This window comes from Pleurodeles waltl, chromosome 5 (genome assembly GCF_031143425.1).
Source record: "Pleurodeles waltl isolate 20211129_DDA chromosome 5, aPleWal1.hap1.20221129, whole genome shotgun sequence".
In the NCBI taxonomy this organism is placed as follows: domain Eukaryota; kingdom Metazoa; phylum Chordata; class Amphibia; order Caudata; family Salamandridae; genus Pleurodeles; species Pleurodeles waltl.
In genome coordinates this window covers 970,309,744-970,337,739 of record NC_090444.1, presented here as the reverse complement: position 1 = coordinate 970,337,739, position 27,996 = coordinate 970,309,744, and the positions used below count along the sequence as shown (strand labels likewise).

The following is a 27,996-nucleotide window of genomic DNA, read 5'->3' as shown; positions in this document are numbered from 1 at the left end:
CGGCTCCGAATGGAGCCGGCGGAGTTGCAGGGGTGCGACGGGTGCAGTGGCACCCGTCGCGTATTTCAGTGTCTGCATTGCAGACACTGAAATACTTTGTGGGGCCCTCTTACGGGGGCCCCTGCAGTGCCCATGCCATTGGCATGGGCACTGCAGGGGCCCCCAGGGGCCCCGCGGCACCCCCTACCGCCATCCTGTTCCTGGCGGGAGACCCGCCAGGAACAGGATGGCGGTAGGGGGTGTCAGAATCCCCATGGCGGCGGAGCGCGCTCCGCCGCCATGGAGGATTCTGTAGGGCAGTGGTAAACCGGCGGGAGACCGCCGGTTTACCCTTTCTGGCCGCGGCTGAACCGCCGCGGTCAGAATGCCCTTGGGAGCACCGCCAGCCTGTTGGCGGTGCTCCCGTGGTCGGTGACCCTGGCGGTCACCGGCCGCCAGGGTCAGAATGACCCCCTTTATGTTTAAATCATGCATGATTTGCACATGTTCACCTTAGTTCTTATATATTTTTATTTTTTCTCGTGTCATGTTCTTTCACAATTTTGTATTATCAGCATATTTCACAATAAAACAAGTCATTATTCAAGATTAGGAATACAAATGTTTAGGCAACAGTGGAATGAAAGCATAGACAACAAACTACACAACACAATGGTATTACTGTGTTAACCCAACTATCATTTGGAATTCATGATCACCAAAGACCACATTGTAAAACAGTGACCCCAATTCTAGTAATAGTGAGTCTATCACAAACCATTTTCTTTAGTGAAAGGCAACTTCCTCGTGGGATGTCTACATTTCAATGCACATTGTTCGTGTTCCACGCCTCAATTTTATTTGTAATTTTCAGTGTCTGCATTTCAAGCTCCAGCTCCAGTTCTGTTGCCTGATGCGTAGTTTTCAAGGTTGGGTTTCAATACTATTGTCAAATGCCTAACGAGCTTCGGTTCACATTTCAAGGCAAAAGTCTACAATTGAGCCTTTTTTTTGGTGTTAATGGAGAGCTACATAGCAAGCTTCAATTTCAGCCCCGGAGCCGCTCTCTTATGGAACGTGCCTCTCCATTCAAGCCCCTGGGCATCAACAAAGTCCCCCTCTCCTTCCAATCTGCAAAAATAAAGAGACATACTGTCTATTAACATTAGTAGTTTGAGGTCTTCTAAAATGAAATGCTTACTATCCAGTGCAGCATATCTTTTTTACAGTAATAATAAATGTAATAACCTTTATATATGCCAACATTAATCTCACAAAAACGGAAAAGTAGAAAGTGTGACGCCTGACTCTCCACAAGTGAAACATGCCTTCCACCTTAACTGCCATAGGCAGAGCTCATGCTAGATAGACTAAGTCCTAGAAGATCAAACAAAACCAAGGAATTTCAGCTGACAATAAACATATGAGCTGTTTCCAAACTGATTCTTTTGTTCTGAATTTGAATCGGATGTTAATCAACAACCATTGAACCAGGTTGAGGAACCCAAATGTTCCTGATTTTCTGAGTTAGACTGATGCAGTGTTTAATAGTCTGGAGAGTGCTCAAGTGGTTCAACGTCACACTAACCTTTTTGACATAATTGGCTTAGGATAAGGTGAACCATGCCTATGTGGATTACTCTTTTCAGAGGTTTTATATTTTCCCCAGACTGTCTCTAGCTGTTTTCTAATTGTTTTCCTGCTGGTGTTAAGTTATTTGATGTACCTGGAGGGGAAGGCTTCTTTTTTTTTTTCAAAAACGTTTTATTGGGCAGCAGATAATTATGAATTCAGGAGAACACCAGCCCATAATCGATACAATTTTAGCATTGCATACATAATCGTCAAGAAATTTGTTAAAAAATATCACTTAGAACTTCAGATTTGTAGCATAAAGTGCTGTCTAATAAATGCTAAATGCAAAAGAATGTGCAAATGTTAGAGTAAAAGCAAAAGAAGAACCGACACAATAATCCTAGTTGATATAGATAGAATATCACGTACATATTCATATCAGATTTTACATATCCCTCAGAACCTTATTACCAGCAGTGAGAAACGCTTTCCAGAAAAGTACTAAGTGCTAAACAGTATACTACTGTCAGAGTACCTATGACTAAAGTGCAAGAGTGCTTCAGTTATATACTTAAATACAAGGCGTATCTTTGGGTCTCCTCGTGACCCAGGGGTTCATACCTGCCCTGCCAATATCGAGAATGGGGCATAGACAGACTATTAGGTATCATCTATCACATGGGCTTACTATTTAGGACTATCTAGATCAACCTCAAAAAGCCCCCACACTTTACGGAAGTTGGCTAGCCGTCCCACTTATTGGTATAGACCTTCTCAAACGTTTTAGTTCTTAGCATCTTGGCCAACCACTGCCACCTCCTCCATTCGCCACCTGTGAAGTATCAAGCTATGAGAAATAGCGGAGCATGCAAATAGTAAGCATTGTACACTTTTGACTGTCCCACAGATAACATTTGAATAGCCAAACAAAGTAAGCAAAGGCTCAAACGTTATACATATTTGCTTAATATCTGTAAGTTTCTGAAACACATTTAGTCAGAATTCATGCAGAACTGGGCAAGCGGAGAAAATATTGCCCCAGTCTCCTGCACCATCTTGTTTGGAACAAAAGCACTGATCGTGAATTGCTACATTCATCCGGTGCAATCTCTGGGGATTATAATATGTCATCCATCTAGCGAGAAACCCCATTCTTTTGAAATTAGCGGCTCTCAAATATTTATACCCCAATTCTGAAATAAGGGGAAGGCTTCTTCAGGGTAAATCTTTAAGTGACAGGAGTAAGCTTATTGATGGAATTACTGGTGGCATGGTTGCTGTGATTAGTGAGGTTTTGAGTGGGATGATTAGATATTTTTATAAGGCTGTACATTTACGACATAGTCAATGCATGGACATGCTTTTAGTGGGATCCTTGCATAATTTAAATTGGATATTCCCTTTATTCTGAAGGCTCAGTAGGGTAAAGTAGAATGACAATGCATCGCAGTCTTTTCAATTAAGTTTGAACGCTTACCAAGAATTATGAGATTTGGAGGTGAAAATTTAATATCCAGGGTGTTACCATTGTAGTCAGTCTGTATGGAGGCTAGTTGAGAAAGAGGATCAAGGAGGTAAGTTTCTTTTTAGCTTAGAAGTAGATAGGGTTTTGCTGATGTTCCTAGGGACAGTGATGTCTCGAAGGGGAACACTCACTGCACTGGGAAACGTCATGGATGTAATGAGATAGTTCATGTTTTCAAAGAAGGTAGTATTATGCTCTTGGGATGGCAAATGATATGAAAGAAAGCAGATGTTGTGGTTCAGTCTGCTGATTACTCAAAGACGGTGGGAGCAGGAAAAGGAATGGGAGTCTCCTGTTGTGCAAATCAACCTATTATTGTGTATGGTAACAGCAATGCTAGATCCATTTTTGTGAAGCCTATCTTTATGAGGTTGAAAACAGCTATCTGCCAATAGGGTCAAAAATGACAGTGGAGAAGAGGGGGAAACCTTTGTTTCGATAATGAATATTAAATCCAGAGTGTGAGATGTAATGAGTTCAGTTTTCTTGCAAGTTGTTTAGTGTTAGAAAGGGGCTCTCTAGTCGGGATTCCGGCGCGGCACAGAGAATGCTTTGTTTCTTTCCATGCTGCAAGGGGTTTAGTGTTCATTTCCGGCGCCCAGTCTTGAGTCTTCACTATGATGCAGGTTTCTCTTTGATGCCCAGGGACGATGCGTGGAAATCCTGGGCATCTGGAGCGAAGTCACAGGCATTGCATCGATCCGGTATGCGATGCGCTGAATTTTCTGTTGCGCGGCAGGCGCAGCATTGAATCTTCACTTAGGAAGTCAGGCTGCATCGTTCCAGTTCGGATGTGCATCTGTCAAGAACCCTCAAACTTGGCATGTAATAACAGCAAAACGTAAAGGAAAAGCAATAGGAGTGCTGGTAAAGAAGTATCCACTGTGGAAAAAGCAATGTCCCTATTGAAAGAAAGTTTGCCGAGTCGTGCTACACACGTTGCAAAGAGAATGCAGAAGAAAGGAATCCAAGATGGCCGACGAGAAGTTCAGATGTTAAGTTGTAGTTCTAGTGTTGCTCTCAGTTTTGTTGCTATAATACGTGTGCGCCGCTAGACAGCCTTGCACTTCAACTGTGACCTGACAGGAATCCAGATGTATTGAGAGAGCGCTTGTTGTAAGGTAAACGTTTTTTGAGGCAAACTTGGCTTCGCATGCATTTCACAGACTATTCGAGTCAACCACAGATAATATTTAATTGTTTAGAAGCAAATACAGTGACAGAAGGTTATCGCAGCATATAAAAGTGTCTGCCGGCTGGAATTGACTCTTATGAACATTCAAAGAATATAAAGATATTATCGACATCCAATTTGATAATCTCGTATCAATAATCAAAACAACCAAAGTTCAAAAAAGTTACTGAAGAATGTTAACACAACGATTTTAAAGAAGAATACAGATTATTATTAACAGAAAAGGTTAATATAAGACAGACAACAGGAAGTACAATTTCACGCATTAAACTACCATATGTGACTCTTATATATATATATAATTTTAATTAGTTGCTATATATATAGTTCTAATTAGTTGATATATATATACATATATATATAGCAACTAATTAAAATTATTTAAGAGCATGCAGACAAACAAACTCAAAATTATTATCAGTACGAAGGCTGAGAAGCAAACTAATCTTCATATAAAACAGAGAACAACTTCTAAGAAACTCATTTACTATTAATTCCTATTAATTCAATATCCAACAGTAACAGAGAAAGAGAGAGGCAAATTCCTCAGGGACTCCAGGGTTAGAGAGTGTGATATGATTGTCAGTGAAATTAATCATTAGTAAATGTTAAAGGATGATGTAGTTAAACAGTGAGTCCCTAGTAATTGTAATTGTGATCTTGCAGGTGCTGTTATCCAGATAAGACAAGAAGTGAGTGGCAGACTGAGTATTTGAAGAAACACCATCTCTGAGGCAGTCTCTCTAAATCCCACTCTCCTTTCCACCTCCAGGGTGCTCAAAACGGAGAATCTATTTTGTTGCGAGTAGTCTGGGTTGGGACTGAGGATTTATCTTTCGCTCCTAAAGGAATCGAATCAAGGTACTCTGACAGATTGAAGTGCCCTCCCTATTATTACTGGGAAGTTAGATTACCTCCTGAGCAGAATGGCCAAAGGAATTGATGTAAAGGCATTAGCTAACATCTTGGAAGGGTTGCAGAAACAGTTAAACAATACCATAGAAGAGACAGTACAGATAAAACAAAGAATAAAAAATGAGTTAGGAAACACGTCTAAGTCTAGTGACTCAGCGTTTTCACAGACCCCTAGTACTTCACAGTTCACAGGTATATCTACTCAAGTAATTCATGCTTTTTCTCCCATAATCCCCCTGGCACAGCCTGAGCGTTTTGGTGGAGATCCAAATAAAGCGCAATTTTTTTTTAACTCAATGCTCATTGCATTTTATATGTAGACCCATTATTTTTTCCGTAGACCAATCCAAGGTGACATTTATATTGTCAATTGCTTCCAGAAATGATCCAGTTCTATATCATTTTTAAAATTTAAAATAAGGGTTTTAAGAATATTTGATCGTTGAACTGCAGCTCAGGCCATAGATAATGAGCTTTTGGAAATAAAGCAGGGAAATAAAGATTTAGTAGCTTATGTAGCTCATTTTAATAAACTCATAGTGGAAACCAACTGGCCAAAGTCAAAAAGGGCTGCAATATTCTATTGTGGGTTAAAAGATGAATTGAAGGATGCATTGGCACAAGTTCCAAATCAACCCACTGAAATTTCAGAACTAATTGATCTCGTATAACAAATTGACCATCAGTTAACTGAACGGAAAGCAGAAAAGAGGAGAGATTATCGGTCCCCCCCTCTGAGATTCAATCAAGTAAAAAATGATCATATGAGAGTAGGAGAAGGAGTAGCAGTGGAAGAACCAATGCAAATTAGTCAAATACGAGGACCGCTATCTAAAGAAGAAAAGGAAAATGGAACACTTCTGTCCTATTCCCAAAATATGACCCTGAACCAATCAATGAGAGGTTTGCATATATATTTACTACAGTATGGTTCAAATACTATCAGCCAAGCCTTAAACTCCCCTTTTTCTACATATAAGTCACCTCTAATGCAGACCCTATCCAACCCGTAGAGCAGGGTGCTACGTAGGCTAAGGGCAGGACAATTACATGTGTGTTTTATATGTCCCGATATGGGAAAATGTCTAAATTCATTTTCCACTACTGTGAGACCTGCTCCTTTCATAGGATAGCATTAGGGCTACCCTCATATAGTGTTTGGGTGGTAGATTCTGATCAGGAAGGGGTAACCAGGTCATATTTAGTATGGCCAAAAAATCCTGCTTATTGGTGAGTTTGGATTTTATATTACTATTTTAGAAATGCCACTTTTAGAAAGTGAGCATATCTCTGCACTGAAAATCCGTCTGTGCTTACAGCCTATCTCTAATCCACATCTAGGCTGGGCTGGGTGACAGCCCCTTGTGCATTTCACCCAGACAACCACAGACCCAGGAGTTATCTTGTCAAGAAGTGTCCCAGTTGGTAGTGTCAGGGACCCAGTTTATATACCCAAATGTGCCTTTGAAGTGTGGGAGACTTCAAAGAGTGGCTTAGAAGTGCACAAGGTCCCCTTTCAGTACAATCCTGTCTGCCAGGGTCCCAGTTGGGGTTTTGGCAGTCCATTGTGTGAGGGCAGGCCACTGTCCTTTGACATGAAAGTGTCAGGCCCTCCACCCTTCCAGCCCAGGAAGACCCATTCTGTATGCAGATGTGTGCAGGTGTGACTGAGCATCCTGTGTTTGGGGTTTGTCTGAGTGAAATGTGCAAGGGAGCTGTCAACTAACCTAGCCAGATGCGGATGGGAGACAGGCTTTAAGGGACAGGGGATTTGATTGTAGAGATTTGCTCACTTTCTAAAATACTTCAATTTGTCCATTTCTTCACATCTTAATTAAAATCTAATAATGGATATATACACATCAGAACAACAATGGTTTGATGTTGGATTATTATGATATGTTATATTTATGATCACTTACATCTTCTGATTGGTTAATTAGATTTAGAATTTATGTTTGCACTGACTTATTTTATTTTATTTGTGGTAGCTTTTTTGCTCTTGATAAAGTTACATGAGAGCAATCGAGTATATTTATAAATCTGCAATGAAGAGAGCAACAGTAGTTATAGGTTGGTCATCAGAGTTTAAACTGAATGAAATTTACATTAAATTTGAATCACAAAGTTAATCATGTGATATAGTAAAGAAAATTCAATATGGTGACGTAGCCATTGTACTGTGTAATTTCTTGACATCGTTATGTATACTTGGTAAAGATCGATAAGTGTGATTGTACACATTTGTAAATATAAAATAAGATGGTGATTTGTTTAGAATGTAGTGGCGATTGTGAAAGGTGGTTACCATGGTAAAAATTAATTGAGATGTAAAAGTAATTTGAATTATGAGGACGAGTTCGAGGTATATAAAGTGATTTCAAAATGGCGACTGCAAGATTGACAAAGGCGGTTGACGCGGAAACGCGTTCCTTTGCGAGTCAATAAACTGATTTAAGTAACTGTGGAGTGCTGTATCCTTTGTTGGAACCCTGGAGGAGAGTGAAAATAATAGACGCGGGGGCGCGCATTTAATCTGGCACCCCCGGCGAGCTGGAGAGCACGCCGCATTCAGTGTTTATATATATATATATATATATATATATATATATATATATATATATATATATATAGGTACACACATTTCTAAGTCTTCACTATCATTACAAGCAGTAGTAAAGGACAATGTCGGGGTTGCTCCAATTCCTGAACATACTATGTTCTCGCTCTCTTTACCACCACATTGTTTCCTCTTGACAATTATCTGAGTCGTCTCCACAAAAGCGTGTAATATTCTACAAAACCTAAGTAACCTAGTAGGGGCTGGGAAGAACCTGGAGATGTCCTGCAGGAGAGTCTGGGGCCCTCTCTTAAGGGTAAAATCTCCTGTATCTTTAAAATGTTAATAGAGTTAGCAGATTATTTTTGGCGAGCATTGGTTACTCCTAAGAGAGATGAAAAGGAAACAATCCTGAGCTGCATGTTGGGCTATGCATTTTACTCTGCAGCCTGCGCTTGTGAGCCAACTGAAGAGCTCTGATGAAGGGTATTTTGTGTGGGTTGACAATTATCGTCAAATAGCATAAAAAAGATCTCACTTTCACAAAATGCTTGTGCATGATCCTTCTTTGATGAAGCAAAGCCTTGAAAACGTGATGAGGGTGGCTGTGCTAAAGCTTGGGACCTTACAGTTTGCAAGGGGTATTCACTCAATAAGGAAAAACCTTTTGACACGCTGTATGCCATAAGGCAAGGGAGTAGCCAGATATCCACTATTTCACATTTACTTTTTGTCATCCAGTTATTATTTCATTCATCATTCAATCTTTCCCCATTCCATCCATTCATCGACCCAATATGCCATCCATCAACCTGATTTGCCATCCATTCACCCATACATACATTCTGCCAACCATCAACACTTCCATCAAGCCATTCATCCACTATGCCATCCATCCATCCATCTATCCACTGGCATTAATCCATTATTCCATCAATTCTCTCATCTATCCATCCATCCACTCTGCGATCCAACCAGGGAGACACTCTGTCATCCGTCTCTACTGTCTGCCATCCATCCAAGCATGAATGCATGCATGCATGCATGCATCCATCTATTCTGCCATCCATCTATTTACTGTGCCATCCATTCATTCATCCACTGTGCTATCCATACATCCACTGCCATTCATCCATCAATTCTGCCATCCATCCATCTATTCATCCACTCTGCCATCCACCAATCCACTCTGCCAGCCATCCGCCCATCCAGTCTGCCATTCATTCATCCAATCGGTGATTCATCTATCCATCCATTCACTCTGTCATCTATCCATCCACTCTGCAATCCATCCACTCTACCATTCATCCATCAATCCACCCACTCTGCCATCCATCCATTCGTCCACTCTGCCATGCATCAATCCTCTCTACCATCCATCTTTTCTGCCATCCATCCATTCATTGTCATACATCTCATCCATCCAGTCTGCTATTCACTCATCCATTCATACATCTTTCATCCATTTTTTCATCCACCCTTCCATCCATCTATTCAACCATCCATCCACTCTGCCATTCATCCATCAATCCACCCATCCACTCTGCTATCCAACCATCCATTCGCCCACTCTGCCATGCATCAATCCACTCTGACATCCATCCATTTGTCTGTTCATCCATGCATCCATCCATCCAGCCTTCATCTATCCACTTGTCTGTTCATTCATCCATTCATCATCTCTTCCATCCATCCACCCACGCACCCACTCTGCCATTTGTCCATCAATCAATCCACACTGCTAACCAACCATCCATTCATTCATTCACTTTGCCATCCATCCACTCTACCATCCACCTATCTATTCATTCACTTCGCCATCCATCCATCGACCCTACCATCCAGCCACCCATCCACCATACCATCCATTCTGCCATCCGTCCATCCATCATTCATCCGTTCTGCCGTCCATCCATCATTCATCCGTTCTGCCATCCATTCACCATTCATCCAAATATCCATCCAAGCATTTACTCTGCTATCCCTTCACCTGTCCATCCACTTATCCATTCATTGATCCATCTATTGATCCTTATCTATCTACTCAATCATCCATACTTCCTTCTTTTCACTCTTCCTGCCAATAGCCCTTCTTTCTGTCCCTAGTCTATTTATTCAAATGTTGTTTTCCTTGCTCCTGCTCTTGTTCTCCTGACGCTGTATTCCACCGTTAATGATAAGATTGTGTCTGCCGGGTTACAGACAGAAGAGGCCCATAAAGATGCCCACCCCCGCTGTAGCTGCTAAAGCAAGAGGTTCACATCTCCCCTGCAATAGGGTTACATTTGGGACGCATTTCACCACTACGAGAACATGTAGCAGTATATTTTCTTTTACTTACTTATTTTCATTGAAGTTGCCCATGTACTTTGCTCCATTGGGAAATGTGTAGGTCCCTCTTCCATGAAATTTGTTGTCTTTAAACTCGCCCTCATAAACCGCTCCTGAAGGATGTTCAAGTCGCCCAGTGCCATTCATCTATATAGAGGAAAAAGGATAGAAAAAACGTCTTTAATAGATTACCTTACATCATTCATGCATTTCTGTGTATCTAGACAATATCACTCACAAGTAAATTCCAGAAAGGACTAGCAAATATTTGGCCAATCTCAGATTTCCTGAAATCTTTGACGGATGCACTGGAGCCTTCTTAGGAAACCTGGTACTGCATGTGCATTAAAGAGTCTTTTAGTAACAGAAGAAACCTCAGCACCTCTAGGTGGCATCACCAGCATCAATCTTCAACTATAAACATTGAACCATATTATAACAGAGTGAATGATGGAAATAATCCCCAAAAGCAGAAGTCTAAAATGAGACGTGATTAAGAGGGGCATCTGGACTATCCAGGAAATCTGCACCACATCTTGAGGGCCCTGCATTGCTTGTGTAATGTGTTTGTCCTGACTTTATCTTTAATATCCCACAAAGCTTCTCCAACTGGCTGGAAATAGTAGTCAAAAAGGAAATTAGGAAGGAGCCATTCCATTTCTTTTTCACCTACAAACAGAAGAGTAAACTTCATGGTAGATATTGTTATCTCTGTTTAGATCACCATTCACAGACCTGTATTTTGGCAATCTGGTAGATGTTACAAACCTTCAAATGTAAGCATTCACAACTTTTCCTTCACATGCCTCCTGCCAGTCTTAATAGATTAAAGAATCTTACATCAAGTCTGGGAACATTGTAAGGCATGAATACACTGATGGTGCGTCGTCACACTCAGAATAGAACATTAATCAATACATAGGGTGCTCAACATGTACATGGTCTAGAAATATAAATGTATTTCTTATATTATGTGTTATGGGGTTCCAGCACACTTATATTGATACAATGTGCAAATTAGACTAAAGTTTATTTTGATGTTAGTCACCGCTCCACCTCTATTGAAAGTCTCAGCATATTAGCAAAACTGACATTTTTATAGGACTTCCTGAATTTGTTATGGTTAGCCTTGCTAAGCAAATACCTAGTCAGAGTTCCAGGAACTGGATTCCTAGACACAGACAATTCTTTCTAGACAAACTGCCAGTAAGGTCCCAAACTCATGATCTTTGTGGAGGTCTGTAAACTCCTTGATGGAAATGCCCTTTCTACAGGATCACCCCCAAACTTTTTGGCTTCCTCCTTCTCTTTTTCTGACTTCATTTTTGCTGGCTTTAGAACTCTACGCACTTTACCACTGCTAATCAGTGCTTAAGTGCATATGCTCTCTCTCTCCCAAAAACATGGTGGCATTGGCTCATACCCAATTGGCATATTTAATTTACTTGTAAGTCCCTAGTAGTACATGTGCCCAGGGCGTGTCAATTAAATGCTACTAGTGTTCCTGCAGCACTGGTTGTGCCACCCACATAAGTCGCCCTTAACCATGTCTCAGGCCTGCCACTGCAAGGCCTGTGTGTGCAGTTTCACTGCCACTTCGACTTGGCATTTAAAAGTACTTGCCAATCCTTAAACTCCCCTTTTTCTACATATACCTCACCCCTAAGGTAGGCCCTAGTTAACCCATAGGGCAGGGTGCTATGTAGGTATAAGGCAGGACATGTACCTTGTGTAGCTTATATCCTGGTAGTGTAAAACTCCTAAATTCGTTTTCCACTACTGTGAGGCCTGCTCCTTTCATAGGATAGCAATAGGGCTACCCTCATATACTGTTTGAGTGGTAGATTCTGGTATGAAAGGGGTAACCAAGTCATATTTAGTATGGCCGGAATGGTAATAGAAAATCCTGCTTATTGGTGAAGTTGGATTTAATATTGCTATTCTAGAAATGCCACTTTTAGAAAGTAAGCATATCGCTACAATCAAATCCTCCTGTGATTTAAAGCCTGTCTCCAATCCACATCTGTCTAGGTTAGTTGACAGCTCCCTTGTGCATTTCACTCAGACAACCCCAAACACAGGATGCTCAGTCACACCTGCACGCATCTGCATACTGAATGGGTCTTCCTGGGCTGGAAGGGTGGAGAGCCTGACACTTAGTGGTCAAAGGACAGTGGCCTGCTCTCACACAATGGACTGTCAAACCCCCTACTGGGACCCTGGCAGACGGGATTGTAATGAAAGGGGATCTTGTGCACTTCTAAGCCACTCTTTGAAGTCTCCCACACTTCAAAGGCACATTTGGGTATATAAACCGGGTCCCTGACACTACCAACTGAGATACTTCTTGACAAGATACCTACTGGGGAAGAAACTCTGGACCAGAACCTGAAACCTGCTAAGAGAAGCTGCCTGGCTGCCCAAAGAACTCACCGGACTGCTTTTCTGCAAAGGACTGCTGCTTTGCTGTTGCCCTGCTGCGTTGCTGCCCTCTGGCTCTGCTGAGAAATGCTCTCAAAGGGCTTGGATTGAGCTTGTCTCCTGTTTCCTGAAGTCTCAGGGCAAAAAAGACTTCATCTCTGCAAAGAACTCATTGTGCGGTGAAAAGCGACGCACAGCCTGCCGGAATCGACGCACAGCCTGCCCTGGGTGAGACAATCACCGCAATGCCGAACTAGAACGATGCTGCCCAGCTCCCTGAGTGGAGATCGACGCAGCACCAGCATTGCGACCGGAACTTCGACGCACGGCCCACCGGATCGACACTTTGCCAAACCGGAACGACGCAGCCTGACTTCCTGTGAGAGGAATCGACGCAGCACTGCTGTGTGACAGAAATTTCCCTGCATCACCCACCGGATCGGCGCAGCTCCTGTGACTTAGTCCTGCGAGCCCAGGATTTCTCTGCATCGTCCCCGGGCGTCCAAAAACCCTGCAACCCAAAGAGAATCCAAGCCTGCACTCTGGAAATCGAAGAAAAGCCCTTGTTGCGTGGAAAAGCAGTGACGCATCATCTGTGTGCGCCCGGAGAAACCAACGCACACCTCCCCGTTTTCCACGCATCCCCTCCTCTGCGGTCCCATGTGGATAATTTAGATGCAAACCAGGTACTTTGCGCTCGCAAGAGACCATTGTTACTTTTAAGAACTATAAGACTCTACTTATCATTACAAAAGTCATATTTCAAATTGTATTTATCAAATCTTGATTGTTTTAACCTTAATCTTCTCAGATAAATATTCTATATTTTTCTAAACCTATATGGTGTATTTTTGTGGTGTTATACTGTGTCATTGCATGATTTATTGCACAAATACTTTACACATTGCCTTCTAAGTTAAGCCTGACTTGTCAGTGCAAAGCACAGGATTTGGATTGTGTGTGACTTACCCTTACTAGAGTGAGGGTCCTTGCTTGGACAGGGGGTAACATGACTGCCAAAGACCCCATTTCTAACACTCCTCAAATGTGATCTACCTCTCCCATCCTGTCCAAGACTATTCTCAAATGGAACACTTCTGTCCTATTCCCAAAATATGACCCTGAACCAATCAATGAGAGGTTTGCATATATTTTTACTACAGTATGGTTCAAATACTATCAGCAGTGCCATAAATCTGTCTCACACTTATGCATCCCTTTATCTTGTCTGAGTGAATGCTACTCAATATGACCTCACCACTCATAATTCACCTGTACACAAATTTACCTTCATATGGTCAGGCAGTTATTGGGACTGAAAGCATGAGAAAAAATCATGACAGTTACTAAAAAAAGAGGGGGTGATGCAAAATATTTAATTTCTGGTCTAGGACATGCAGGAAAATTAACTTTTCAGGAAGTCAAAAAAGAGATCATACAGTACTGTGCTTACCACAGTAGTAGGCAGACTACTGTCTGATTCAGATACTCAGAGGGCTATTGGACCTGCTGCAATGGAGAACCAGTAAATAAAAAGGCAAAACTGAGTTCAAAACAAAAGGATAGGCCGCATAAATTGTGTATGGTTTGGGGCACCATCAACTAGCGAGGAAGGAAAAAGACGTGCTAAAGGAAGTACAGGTATAGAGGAGGCAGCAACCAAGTGCCATTATATGAATGAAGGAGGTAAAAACAAAGTTTTGGACAGCAGATCATTTTTGTGATTCTATAGGGCATGCACACACACAAAGGCATGCAAAATACAAGCACACATTCAGATACAAATTACAAACATATGCATACATTTTTATGATGGACTGCTGTAACTGCCCCAATACATCAACAAGGTCTTCTTGAGGTCTCCACCCATCCACAAGCGGTGACTAAGCATATATGTGCCTATTCCATATTTGTTGTCACACATGACAGACATTAAGACCACTGCAGTGGCCACGCCAGGAGGAAAAGTGTCTGCCACATTGTACAAAAGTATCAATCAAGCCACGGCTGCCTTCTGGTCGATCATGTCGACTGAAGATGAAAGGTCTTGCGTGTCACATCAGTGGAAACATGTCTGCCCATAGCTGCTTTAGATCCACTGAAAAAGTTATTTCTGAAGACATGAATGGTAAACAACAATTTACCCATGTAGTATACTATCCACAACCTCGGACTCTAGAAGTACCCCTGAAAAAGGGCAAATATTTCAGAAAGCAGTGAGATCACTGGATTTCAGACTTCAGGGGACACTACCCACTTATAAAGGTCTAGATCATTAGCAGGAAGGGACCAGTTTAAATTTGGATGGCCTGAAGGTGGACACACACAAGACTCATAAGGCCAGGGTACTTAACCCATCTGGCTCAAATAAAGATGTGTTACTGGCTGTCATTCTGGCCTCTCTGCGTAGTGGGATTGAATCCTTTAAGGCATGGACTAGTGCTGGCTCTTGGCCCTCAGTTCCCTCATACAGACTTCCCTGGTAACAAGTTCTCCGGTGGTCTCTATACCGCCCAGTTGGGACAGAAGCTAAAGATGTATGGTCCCTTAAAAAGGGCAACAATTGTGAGGAAAAGCACAGATAGTTATGCTCCTCTAGATATATGGCATGCAGGCCTTTGGACTGTAAATTGGGCCCTCTGCAACACATATCCCTTTCTGCCAATGCCTTTGTTGATGGATAGATAGAAACAGACTTCCAGGATACTGGAACTAGCAGGAAGTTTACCAAACAGTACTTTGCAGCCTCCCATAAGATTCCTCGAGATCACCTTGGGATAGAAAGAAGAGCCAAAAACATCTTCACATATTATCTGATTCATCTGCAATATCAGAAGGATAACATTGAGAGGGTGTTTGTGGAAGTAAGAAATAAAATGGTCATGACATGCTTGTTGGACAATTACTTCATAGAAACAGAGAAAGTGGATGTAGCAATTGCTTATTCTATGGCAGCCCACCTACTAAATAAGTCAGGACAGGCCTTGAGTGAATTTTAAATGGCAAATAAAAAGCCTTTAGAGAAAACATACAGCAGTTTGAGCATTTCCAAAACATATAACTTGGCACAGGGAGGCGAAAGAAATGTGTTACATTCTACCCAAAGCAAGGTTAATCTTACCAGTGGATTGGGGAAGATTTAGTACATAGCGTAGGAGTTTAGAATCTGACTCTAAAAAAATAACCTGCCCTAAAAGAGGAAGTGGTATTTTCATCACATCCCTAAAAAGTAAGAACTGATTGTAAAAGACATTACACAAGAACTGTATGAACTTTTGCGATAAAGGAGATTGAGGAGCACAGAAGGAAGGACAAATTACTTACAAATATTAAACCCACACTCAGATCGTTTTTTAGAGCACGAGTGGATAGTCAAAAAACAAGTATGAATTCATTAGGTACAGTGTATTATGGACCACTTTCTTCTACATCAAACAACAGGAAGAGCCCCAGTCTTCACAACAGAGTACTAGTAAACAAGGAGGTTAGAGAGAAGGACATTTAGCAACAACAAACTTGAAGTTGGGGAGATAAAAGTTTGGAGAAGATTAACCTGTTAGTAACGCATGTAAATAATTTTTAGGTGCTTGCCTTAGAAGAGGACACAGTTTAGAGAACTTAGAAGACCCAAGAGAGACAACTATTGTGTGCATTGAAATCAATAATTCCTCATGTGATAAATTGTTGCAAAGTATTCTGTTAGGTTTAACATCTGAGATAAAAATAGATTGAGATCTCTAAAAATAATCATAAAAATATCTTAGAGGCAAGTTCTGTGCTAGAAAAAAAACTGATGTGCTAGCTACTAGGATGGAAGTATTAGTGTGCCATGCAAAAAGTTTGCTCAGAAGCTTAAAGCAATGCAGAACAAATTTGGTCCCTTGGAAACACAAAATAGAAAAACAGGGAAAGCCTAAAAAACCATGCAAGGACAACATCCTTGTGATGCTAAAGGTACCAGAAGGTGCAGATTTACAAAAACATTTGTGGTAAACCTTCTGATAGTAGTGTTCCGAGGTAGTATAAGGTATATAGGTTAGTATAACTATAGCCTTATGCATGAAATTCATAGGGTGCATCAAGACCCATTCATACTGAATCCAGAATGAATAGAAGCACAAGAATATATTAATCATCTTTTTGTCTTTATTCATTAGAATAACGGATACTAGTTGTTGCTCTTATAACAAAGCCTCTACAATTAAATGACTGTTGAAAATTTCAATGTTTGTCTGTTATAAGTCAAATCATGGAGGAAAGGCAGTGGAAATTAGGTAGACTAAAATTCAAACTGCAGCATCTTGATACTAAACCTCAATTGAAATTTCCTACAATGCTCAGGATCATGTGGAGCAATACAATGTACAACATACAATACACAGAGGAAGTGGCTAAATTAATCAAGATCACTAAAGGAGACTCTGGTTAGATGAGGTTGGGCTGTAAGAACTGATCAAGCATGAGCCACAGGTCTAGCTAGGAATTCTGTAAGGCACTATAGATGTACCAAGAAGAGGAGAGACGGTTCCTTGGGGGGGGGGCATATACCTATAGGAGTACCAGTCCTATTTTGTAGGCAAAATAAAAGTAATCTAAAAAAGAAAATAAATTCAAGGGAAAACCAGAGGGATGTACGGATCACTTCTTACATGGAATTTGAATGGTCCACCCTTAAAGAGGAATCAGTAAGCGTTCTAGAATATGTGTGTGATTGTCACTCCCACATAATGATTTTTCGCAAGACATATTTAACCCTCACATCACAAATCAGCATATTTAACTAGCACAGCATTTAAGAGATAGATCCAACAAGTAATCTGCTCACATCAACCATGCCTTTCTAAATAGGCTGTTATTTGATTAGACCGAAGAAGCCTTAGACTCCAGTATGAATAATTTGGGTCAGTGAGTCCTCAATTATGCTTATCCAGAGAATGCTTACCTGTACATGGTTTTTATGGTCTAGATATTTATGATCCTGGGCCAATGAAATATCTTATCAAAAATGAGTTTGACTTCCTGTAATTTGCAACACGGAGTACTGAGAGAAATGTGTGACAGTCCCCTTTCAGACTTTTCTACTTCCATCATTTGGTTGTGTTATACTCTAACATGTCTATTCTGTGGCTGCTCTCAGGCACTTCTATCTTATTCATAGAAATTGTGAAGTTTTAAAGATGTGTGTAGAAATGTTTGCATCATGTCCACTTGCTGTCTAGGATGATATGTTTTTGCTGTTTATAATACCGGCTATCTTGGTCCTACTATTGTCACAAGATAGCGAGGGGATTAACACTGCTTGGAGAATGTGGCCCTGGATAGGTCAGTTCTCCCTCTTGTTGATCCCCACCAGTAAAACTGGCACTAAACTTTTGAGATTGGGTGAGAGACTTGGTACTGCACCATATTTGGAGACTGAGAAATAGTTTGCGATGCAAATATTTTTTTACTCCCCAGTACATGAACTGCATGACCTATTGGACAAGTTGATGTGCGTTCTTAAGATTAATTACATACACATATAGAACATCTAACTCACAAACTATGGGACCACAACCTTTTATGGGGGTCACATGAGGCTGACAATTAACTACCATTCCAACTTAATGGTTTTCAATCTCTCATCTACAGAAGGTAACATTTAGGGACTCCTTTGACGACACAATTGGGGAACATTTTCAAATCAATCATTGAAGCACTGACCATACTAACAGATTAGGATGCTTTTAGGGTAATTGTATGGGGCTTCTGTATTCGTCAGGCAGAAGTTAAGAAAACCTTAGAGGGTAAGCTGGTCACACTGGAGGGCAGTGTCTGCATGTTGGAGAGGGAACTTCCAGTGCCTCCCCACAAAATCCACAAGAACCAGATTAATGGAGGAGAAGGAGAAATATGAAACAGCACTGGAGCGGTTGAGGGCCCTGACATATTGGGAACACTTGAACTCTAAACAAGCTGAGGGTGGCAGGGCATGGAGGCTATTGGTCTGGTTGATAGAACCGGATGAAAGGAGTCACCCAGTTACTTGGATGTAAAACACAGCTGGTGAAGACATGTATTCTCAGCACAACACACATTACGTATTTTCCAGACACTATTGAAAGCTGTATGGAGAACAGACTTCAATCTCAGAGGAGGATATAGAAGCATTTTTAGGCAAGGCACTGCTTGGGAAGTCCTAAGTCGGCCAATACCAGAGCCCAAGATTAAAGAGGCCCTAAAGGAACTTGCAGGGGGTAAAACGGTGGGAACAGGTGGCTGTGGTGGAATTTTACCAGACTTATGTGGCTCAGCTGGCACTGTGTTTGGCAGAAATGTATACAGGCACCCTTGAATATGGGGCCAGATGTATCAAAGGATTTTGCATTCGCAAACAGTGCAAATCGGTAATTTCCGCCGTGTGCGAATGCAAAATCGCCTTTCATGATGTATGAAAGGCATTCGAAATGAATTTATAAGGAATCGCTAAAATAGCGATTCCTTAAAATTGCGACTGGATTTTGCGAATCGCAGTCTGCGATTCGCAATTAACGAATCACAATACAATGTATGGAGCATTCTCAAATTGCGATTAGTCGCAAAATGGGTTTTTGCATGTGTAATTTACCACAAATTGAAATCAGGTGGTAAACAGTGCAGCCTATTTAAAGAGGCCCAGAATGCACCAGCCCTTTTCAACAATGGCTGCACTCTATGTCATGGGGAGGAGGATGAGGATCCTGGCAGGTTTGAGGAGAGGGTTTAGGAGACAGGGGTGCATTTTTAGACTGCGCATTACCCTATTTGATCAGACAGAGGAGGAGATTTTTGACAAGTACAGGTTGAACTCTGCCATTATACTTGACTTAATAGCCGATTTACAACCCCTACTGCAGCGAGACACACACACACACACAGAACCAAAGCCATACCCACTCATGTGCAGGTATTATGCTTCCTGCACCTCTTAGCCTCAGGAAGCTATCAAGGGGTCATAGCAGGAGCTGGACGGGTATCACAAAGTGCACTTTCACGCTTCTTTAATGCATTCCTAAATGCTATGTTGACAAAACTACATCTGCACATACAATTCCCCAACACCCCCACAGGATTTGCAAAAAAAGTAATTAGATTTCTATCAGGAAGCCCAATTTCCACATGTCATTGCCAGCATTGATGGAATACATGTAGCAATCTGTCCACCATCATCAACAGAGTACGTATATAGGAATAGGAAAAGTACACATTCAATAAACATCCAGGTCATATGTAACGCCTCCAACATTATAACTGATTTTGTGGCCAGATACCCTGGTAGCACACATGAATCATTCATCTTCAGGCACAGTGGAATACTCACAAGACTACTTGCTGGTGAGTTTGGCGAAGGATGCCTGCTTGGTAATGTAACAGTGAACAATGTTGTATAACATATTTGTGATGTCACAGATAACAAAAACTCATATAGCACTCCTGTCATTCTAGGAGACAGTGCATATGCAGTGCGGTCCTACATCTTGACACCCTACCTCAATCCTGCCATGCAAAGTGAATGGAAATATAATGCGGCACACAGGAGGACATGAAACATGATTGAAAGGACCTTCTTCCTGCTGAAGCCTGCATAAGAGTTGGGACGCACTGCAATACTGTCCGGAGACCACCTGCAAGATCGTGGCCACATGTGCAATGTTGCACAACGTTGCTACAACAAGAGGCATACCAGTCGAACCCACAGAGATGGACTCCGATGAGGATGACGACCCCTTGCCACCCCTTCACCCAGCAGATAGAACCAGAGCAGCAGAGGGCAGGAAAAGACGTGCTGAGATTACGCGCAACTATTTCTGATGTAAGTAATGACAGCACCACTTCTACTTCCATTTATTGCTGTATGTGTCATATTTATTGCCTTGACTTCAGGACATGTATGTGTGTATAGGCCATAGTTAATCAAAAGAAACAATCAGGTCCCAATTACAGTGCAATACTATTAACATACATTAGTATCTATGCATTGCTACATAATATGCAAGGCCCTGAACCTCTCTTGATGGCACCAACGGTGGGTGACATGCTCCTGCTACATTACAGTGCAAAGTTCTTTAATGGCATTTGTCATCTCCCTTACGTGTTCTGCTGTAGCTTGCTGTCCCTCATGCAACTTGCACATGCTGTGATTTAGAGACACCAACTGCCTGTGCATTGATCTCATGTGTTTACATTGCAGGCACTGCACTTTCAACATGGGTGCCTCAACAGCACCGAACAGTGATGGGACCTCACCTTCCTCTGTGACCTGTCTGCCTTCTTCACAACACCTCCTGAGGGGAGTAGGCTGACGCTGGAACAGGGATTGCTGTCTGTCGGTACGCCTGCCCTCTAAAGGTGGTGTGCGTACATCTTCCTGCAATTCATTGGAGTCCAGTGTAAACTCAGGGAGGGGTTGCACTCTTGCCCTGCGTCTGGTTGGTGCTGGTATGATGGACTCACTGATGTTTGAATTTGACTGTGGCTGACTTTTGTCATTCCCCCTTTTCCACTTTCTGCTGCGTCAGGGCCTGGAACATCTTCAACAACAATATGCAGCATTTCATTCATGATGTTCACCTTGCATATGTATTCTTACAGTTATTTTCATGATAAACTGTTCCCCTAGCATGGTGTCTCAGATTGTCTGCTGTGTTGTTTCTCTGTTTGGTTTTACATTATACTGCTGTATATGTAGTAGATGCACTTTTGGAGTATGGACTACCACTCTCAAAAGGCATTCTAGTGAATGAAATATGTGGCATGGACTATTTATCACAGTGCATAGTACCAGTGCAATTCTCTAGGGAACATTTATATATGCACATATGGTGATACAAATCATTACTGCCCTTACCTTTGCTGGTGCCGGGTGTGCCTGAGGTGTCAATGTCAGTGACATCACCTAGTGCTTCAGGCAGCAGTGTTGACTCCACCATGTCTTCCAAGGGGTGGATGGTGCCTGGGTAAATGGACTTCCGCCAGTGCTCCTTGCTTCCTTCAGCCTGCTTGCTACCCTCTCTTTGGCACGTGATTACAAGTCATAAAAGCGCTTGCGCATCTCAACAATTGAATGCTGTGCAACACCCACCGCAAACATTTTTGTCTGGATGTCAGTCCACATTTTCCTCTTCTCAGTTTCTGGGACCTGTAGTGAGTGTTTGCCAGATAACTGGTCATGGTTCTTGACCACCTCTTCTGTGAGCACCTCTAATTCCTGCTCACTGAATTTAAGTTTTCTTTTTCTCCCTCCTGTGTCCTTGCCATTTCCATCAGTGGCCATTGTATTCTCATGGGCCTGGCTGACTCTCCTGAGTGCTTCCCTGGTGCTGTGCTGGGTCTCTCTGCCTGCTCCTGTGGCTCAGGCATCTGGAAACAGCATGCACTGACTCACTTACTGCTGCTTCAGAATACAAAAAATGCAATTTGCGATTTCAAAATACAGATTCGCTATTTTACAGAATTGCTATTTGGTACTCGCTATTTACGATTGCAAATTTTAAGAAATCGCAAAAAATTCTGTAATGGTGTTGTTACATTGCATTTTGCGAATCCCAGTTAGCGATTCAGTAAAAATTGCTATTTGGTATTTGCAAATGCGAACCTTCATACATCTGGCCCACCACCACCAAGGAGTCAACTCAAAGAGTTTTCAAGCCCCCGAGTGATGCTTTGGATGTGCCCTCATTTAGGCACTGTCCATGCTGAACCTAGACTTCAAAATCATCAACAATACCTTCATGCCTTGGTCCATAAAGATCAGAATGGCTTCATCTTCTAACACAACACCTCTTTTAATATCAGGCAATTGTAAATAATCCATGACGAAACCCCAATATTGAGTTATCCTGCTGCTCTAGCACTGTTTCTACACTCATGTAAAGTGTTCTGTACTCTGCGCCAGGGGTATTTATGAGTCATCATGCGGTGTGTGAACCTAGGAATGAGATGGAATAAATGGGCTGCCCTTTTGTATGCTGATTACTGAGCGAGGGTCTGGGCTAGATGGCTTTTCTGATGCAGCAGGCAGATTTTTCCCCTTTTGCTGATGATCTTTTCCCAAGTGGTTGAACTGTTTACCGATCTGATGAAAATGGAAGGAAGGGGAATGGGTATCCTGTTGTGGGACAGAAAGCATGTGATACTTTTTTCCCAGATGGCATGCTCCTGTACTTCCAGCGTGCAGAAACTGGGATCCTTTGGAATGTTAAGGTCCCAGCGTACTTGGGGAAGATGCCTGTGCACTAATTAGAGTAAGACCTGTCCCTTCATGGTATCCCCTGAGTTACTGCGAACTCCACTGGAGATCACCGATCTGAGTACTACATGGGAAGCTTAGGTCTTTAAATACTTGGGAGCAAAATGTATCACACAGGTATGAAAATCGGGGAAAGAAATTTGGGCACTACTTTGTGAGACATAAGACGAAACGTACCTTTTAGCACACTTTGAAATTACACACAATGGCCAGGATACCCTTATCTATAATGCTGAAAATGCTGTACTACTTTACGAACCTCCCAATCTGGATACCTAAGAGTCGGTTTAAAGCACTAAACACCCGGCTCAGGGAATTGATATGGGACAGAGTACGACAGCAAGTTGTCTGAAAACGTTGTGACACTCAACAACCACTTAGGCTTAGAGGTTCCTGATCATGAAATAAATATATGATCTGATGGCCCTAAATCAGTGGTTGGCTAGGTGGCTGTCTGGATTGAATTTGGCATTGATGGGTAAAGTGGGAGTCTCAAGACATGAAGGAGCATTGATCATAGTAATGGTAGCAGTCCAACTGAAAATGACACCCCACACTTCTCAGTATGGCAATACACTTTTCCCTTTGGTTCAATAATTACTTAATTCTCCTATGGCCTTAGCCTATGCATTACGGCCTAACATTAAATGGGAAATCTTGTGTGAGGTTGATGCGTTGATATGATTGTTGTTCTATGCCAACTGAGGAGGTTGTATGTTAGTATGAACCTATCTTCAGATGGTCATTCCCCCGTTGTGATATACGGTCTACCCTGATTAAATGTAGCTGCACATGGGAGGCACCGATAGGGATGCCCACAATGCAATAAATAGTCATAGAACGCTTGTGAAGGTTTTGTGGTGTATTCTGCCAGGTTTTGGGCTTGAAAACTTGTGGAGAAGACTCAACATATCAACACCTGATGACTGGTTATGAGTGTCTTTACTTGAATGTTCTATGCCAACTGAGGAGGTTGTATGTTGGTATGAACCTATCTTCAGATGGTCATTCCCCCGTTGTGATATAGGGTCTACCCTGATTAAATGTAGCTCCACGTGGGAGGAACAGATAGTGATGCCCACAATGCATTAAATAGCCATGGAACGCTTGTGAAGGTTTTGTGGTGTATTCAGCCAGGTTTTGGGCTTGCCAACTTGTGAAGACTCAATATATAAACACCTGATGACTGGTTATAGCCGTCTTTACTTGGTACTACAGAGAACCTCGTAGGGAGGGTTACTTACAGTTCATGGTTATCATTCTCTGGGGATTGCCTGTAAGAGGGTTTGAAAAGATTTGTCTTGCTAGAGTCACTCAGGATAATGTAGGCAAACCGAGGTCATACTTCCAAGATGGCAGACGTCTTTGAGCAGTCAAGTTGTTTATCACAAATACGGTAATATTGAAGAGAGCATCTACTTTTTGCCTTCTTTGCACGCGATGATGGCTTCAATGTAGACAAGACACATGCCTATATCTAGATGAACTGGTGAGTGCACTAAGGTTACTCTCCATGAATTGTTATTTATTGTCAATTCCGATATATAGTGACTGAGTGGGTTAGTCTCTATGCCACGGGTTATATGACTTAGGATTCTTGCTCGTTGTGACATCGGGACTGATTGATTTTATGGTCTTGCACATCCTTGGCTATTTTTCAGATTAACTCAGATAAACGAGAGACACTTGGTGGAAGCCCGCACGGGTAATTAGACCCCCCAACCTTTATGTAGGTTTGGATGATAAGTGACACTGCCTACAATCTATGGTCTGCATGAAGGTTTGGTGCATGCACTAGCCTTGATTAGCACTACTTGACTGCACAGACTTTGGAAATCACAGGTCTGCATGGGTGACTAAGTGGCACGAGGTGTTCTCCTGCATGACCACCATATAAAAAATACAGCTGTACAGCAATAGTATGCACAAGACACCAATGGTGCATATCGGTGTGTTTGTAAACATATACACTTTGATTATATGTAAGTATTGAGATAAGTGCAATTCTTTGGACAAAGGAACGTAGTACTTATGAATAAAGATGTATATACTTTCTTAAATAAATTTATGTTTAGCAAATGTAAGTATTACCATTAGTTAAAATATATACATTCCTTCTATTTATGGTTTAACTGTACATAGGTCATTATATAGATAAAATATAAGTATGTGACTACATGCTTATGGGTTTCTATTTATTATGATCATTCAAATCACAACATATAAACATGATTATACAGAAAGTAATTGTTAACTATTTAATACAATTATTACTTAAAATATAATAAATACATACATTAAAACTGATGATATGATAGAACAAATAATACTAATTAATTGATTAATATGGAAAAAACAACCAAAAATAATATAGTTATGTTTCTCTATATATATACTTTTATACTTATTTATACAGAGAAATGAAAAATAAATTAATACATTTAAAAAAATATAAAGAAATGAAAAATAAGAAATATTATATACATACATATATGTATAACTTTATAACTATATCCATTTACAAGTAGATCAATACATCAATACAATATAAGGTGATGAGTGTATGCTTATGGGTTTATTTTCCTATAGTAACACATACTTTTTACAGTGTGTAAGTATGATTATAGAAATTGTATCTACAACTGATTCACTACTGAAATATGGGAGGACAAAAATAAATTTAAAAAACATAAAATAACATTTTAAAAAAAGTTATTTACAGCAACATTTGAAAGCATGAGTTTGTAAATATTTAGACATGAATGTACATATGGGATCTTTATCTAGTACAATGTTATATCTCCTGATTATTTCCATATGTCTATTGTGTCAAAATTTCTATTTATGTACAATTCTTTTGTGTTGTTATGAATCTACATATTGATATATTTTTCTCCCACTGCAGAGAAAAAAAGTTAACTAATCCCCAAACCATCACTCTATGATTCATCCTATTCCTCTTTCAAAATATACCAAACCTCCCCTCGCCGACTCATCCCAAGCCTCTTTTACAACTATGAACACCCAAATAATCCTTTCGACTCTTCCATCCTCTCCATCCTTTATTCTATTAATCTAGTTAACAGACTCACATGTCTACCACTCCACCGCTCCAAATAACAATTTGCCTATACTAATCCACCACTAATCCACCTTTGGGTGCTGAGTAGCGTGCTATTCGTCAAAAGCCACTTCAAAGCCTCGTCAGGGGCAGTAAGAGCTATACAAATTGAATTATTAATGCAGAACAGTGATTTAGATATTGGTGATTTTCTATAGCACAGATTTGACATGGTTGAGCAATTACTTAATGCTGATGTGAGACACCAATCACATTGTCGATAAGGAGCAGTCTGCCTTGGTTAGTAGGAGACTGACATGAACAAACACTGGATAGCTATTGCTTTTCATTATCCCCCATGGCACGATAGCAGCATGATGGGGTAATTAGTGCTTGCTGGCGTGAGGTACCAATCATGCGGTCAGTAATGGTTTGTCTACCTTGGTTTGCTAATGAACACATTACTAGTATGTGCCAATTAGGGTGTGCACATTGAGGTAAGATGGGGTGTGCATGTGAGGTTTTACAGGCAATGCTGATTAGAAATCTTGCCTCTAACACAGATTTTTGAAAATTCTTGTGGCAACTATTGGAGTGTCCCTGTGTTCATATAGTGTGGTGAGTACATTAATTTGTTGGTTACGTTGTGTTGTATGTTGGACAAGGATTGTACATGCACCAAGTCTACTACTTTCTTTTTCCATAGGTGCAATAGTCAGATGACAAAGATCCTGATCAAAACAGACAAGGTGACACTGGACGAAACATCAACACCTGTCTTGGTTGTTTTGCGTTTCAATATGCGAGGAGCTATTGTATACTCACAGATGCTATCCCTGGTCATAATTGTTTTGAATCATTTTGCAACCTTGGGCTTTCTACAGTGTTCCTTTTGTATGTTTTTGTATACATGTTCACAATTTGAGCACTGCGCAAACCAGGTAATTGTGGAAACAAGGAAACAAAGGAAAAAAGTGCCCTGTACTAGGTTTTGGTATTATTTGAAAAGGGATGAAGAATTAAATTGTGCACCTTGGAAATATAAGACGTATTATGATAGGTGGGCCCCAGCAATTGTTGCATTCTAACATAAGGCTTTCTCTGGCATATTTGCTGAATGGTTATGCTCCTTGCTGAGCAGCTTAATACATGGAGATCAGAAGGGCAGGAAGACAGCTAAATGACCTAAATCATACATTAATAGGTTTAATTGATTTGGCGAACTGTAACAACAGTCCATTGGCTTTTCAACAATGTCAAATGGACATGCTTAAAGGAGCTACTGGAGCAATTCTAGGCCTGTGGCTTTACAGATCCATACAGACAGCATAGCTTTACTCGGAGCCAGGACGTCAATTAATGGGAACCTGATATCTAAATTAAAGATAGCAAGGGGCACTAGAAAAGGATGCACACTCCGCCCTGTGTCTTATATATTGAGCCTTTGACACATCTGCTGAGGACAAATAAAAACATCACCCCTTTCTCAAATAAGAGCTTTAAGAGTAAAATTGCTCTATATGTGGACACTTGATTGATTTTACTTCAGATCCACCCATAATCCTACCATGCATTGAGGAGCGTAGGCATAACTTTGGTCAAGTGTCAGGATATCAGATTAATGACACAAAGTCTGAGATTATGATGTGGTACCTGCAATGTGAGGACAGACACAGCTTTAAGGAAATACGATATCATGGAATAACAGAAGATGTAGATAAAATTGCAGACACTGGGCTAAATAAAGTATTTAAAACATAGATTTAAAATATAAAAATGGCAGAAACTACTGCTCACTATATATGGTAAAGTCAACCTAATACAGACTAACATCTTACCCAAACTGACATTTCTTTTTTACTTGCATTTCATTTAAGTTTGATAATAAAAGAATTGCCAAATTACAGGGTAAAGTCGGAAGTTTCATTTCTCCATCGCATCAAAGGAAATGAATAAGGCAGCCATGGAAAAAAAAGCTGTGGAAGCGAAATGAAAAAGAGGGGCTGTCTCTGCTGGATTTTAACCTATGTTGTCAGGCATTTCAGCTTAACAACTGTAGGATGCTAATTTATTACTGCTCAGTCAAGAAACAGTTTAATATTTCAAGTAATGCTGCAGGATATTTGCAGAGATAATTTTCTATACAAGTCCGGAGCCCCCAGATTCC

At 41.0% G+C, this 27,996-nt stretch overlaps 1 protein-coding gene across 3 annotated transcripts in view; it reads right to left on the bottom strand.

Annotated features, from left to right (window-relative positions):
• Positions 1–472: 472 nt before the first annotated feature.
• MORN2 (MORN repeat containing 2) overlaps positions 473–27,996 on the bottom strand; it is a 98,555-nt gene continuing 71,031 nt past the window's right edge. The window contains exons 6-7 of one of the 3 annotated variants that reach the window (XM_069235110.1): positions 10,091–10,227; positions 473–1,110 (exon numbers count right to left, since the gene is read on the bottom strand). In XM_069235110.1, the coding sequence (XP_069091211.1) occupies positions 1,008–1,110; positions 10,091–10,227 (240 nt within the window). In that variant the 3' untranslated portion in view covers positions 473–1,007. The remainder of the gene's footprint in view (positions 1,111–10,090; positions 10,228–27,996) is intronic. The other 2 variants (XM_069235109.1, XM_069235107.1) reach the window with 2 other exon arrangements.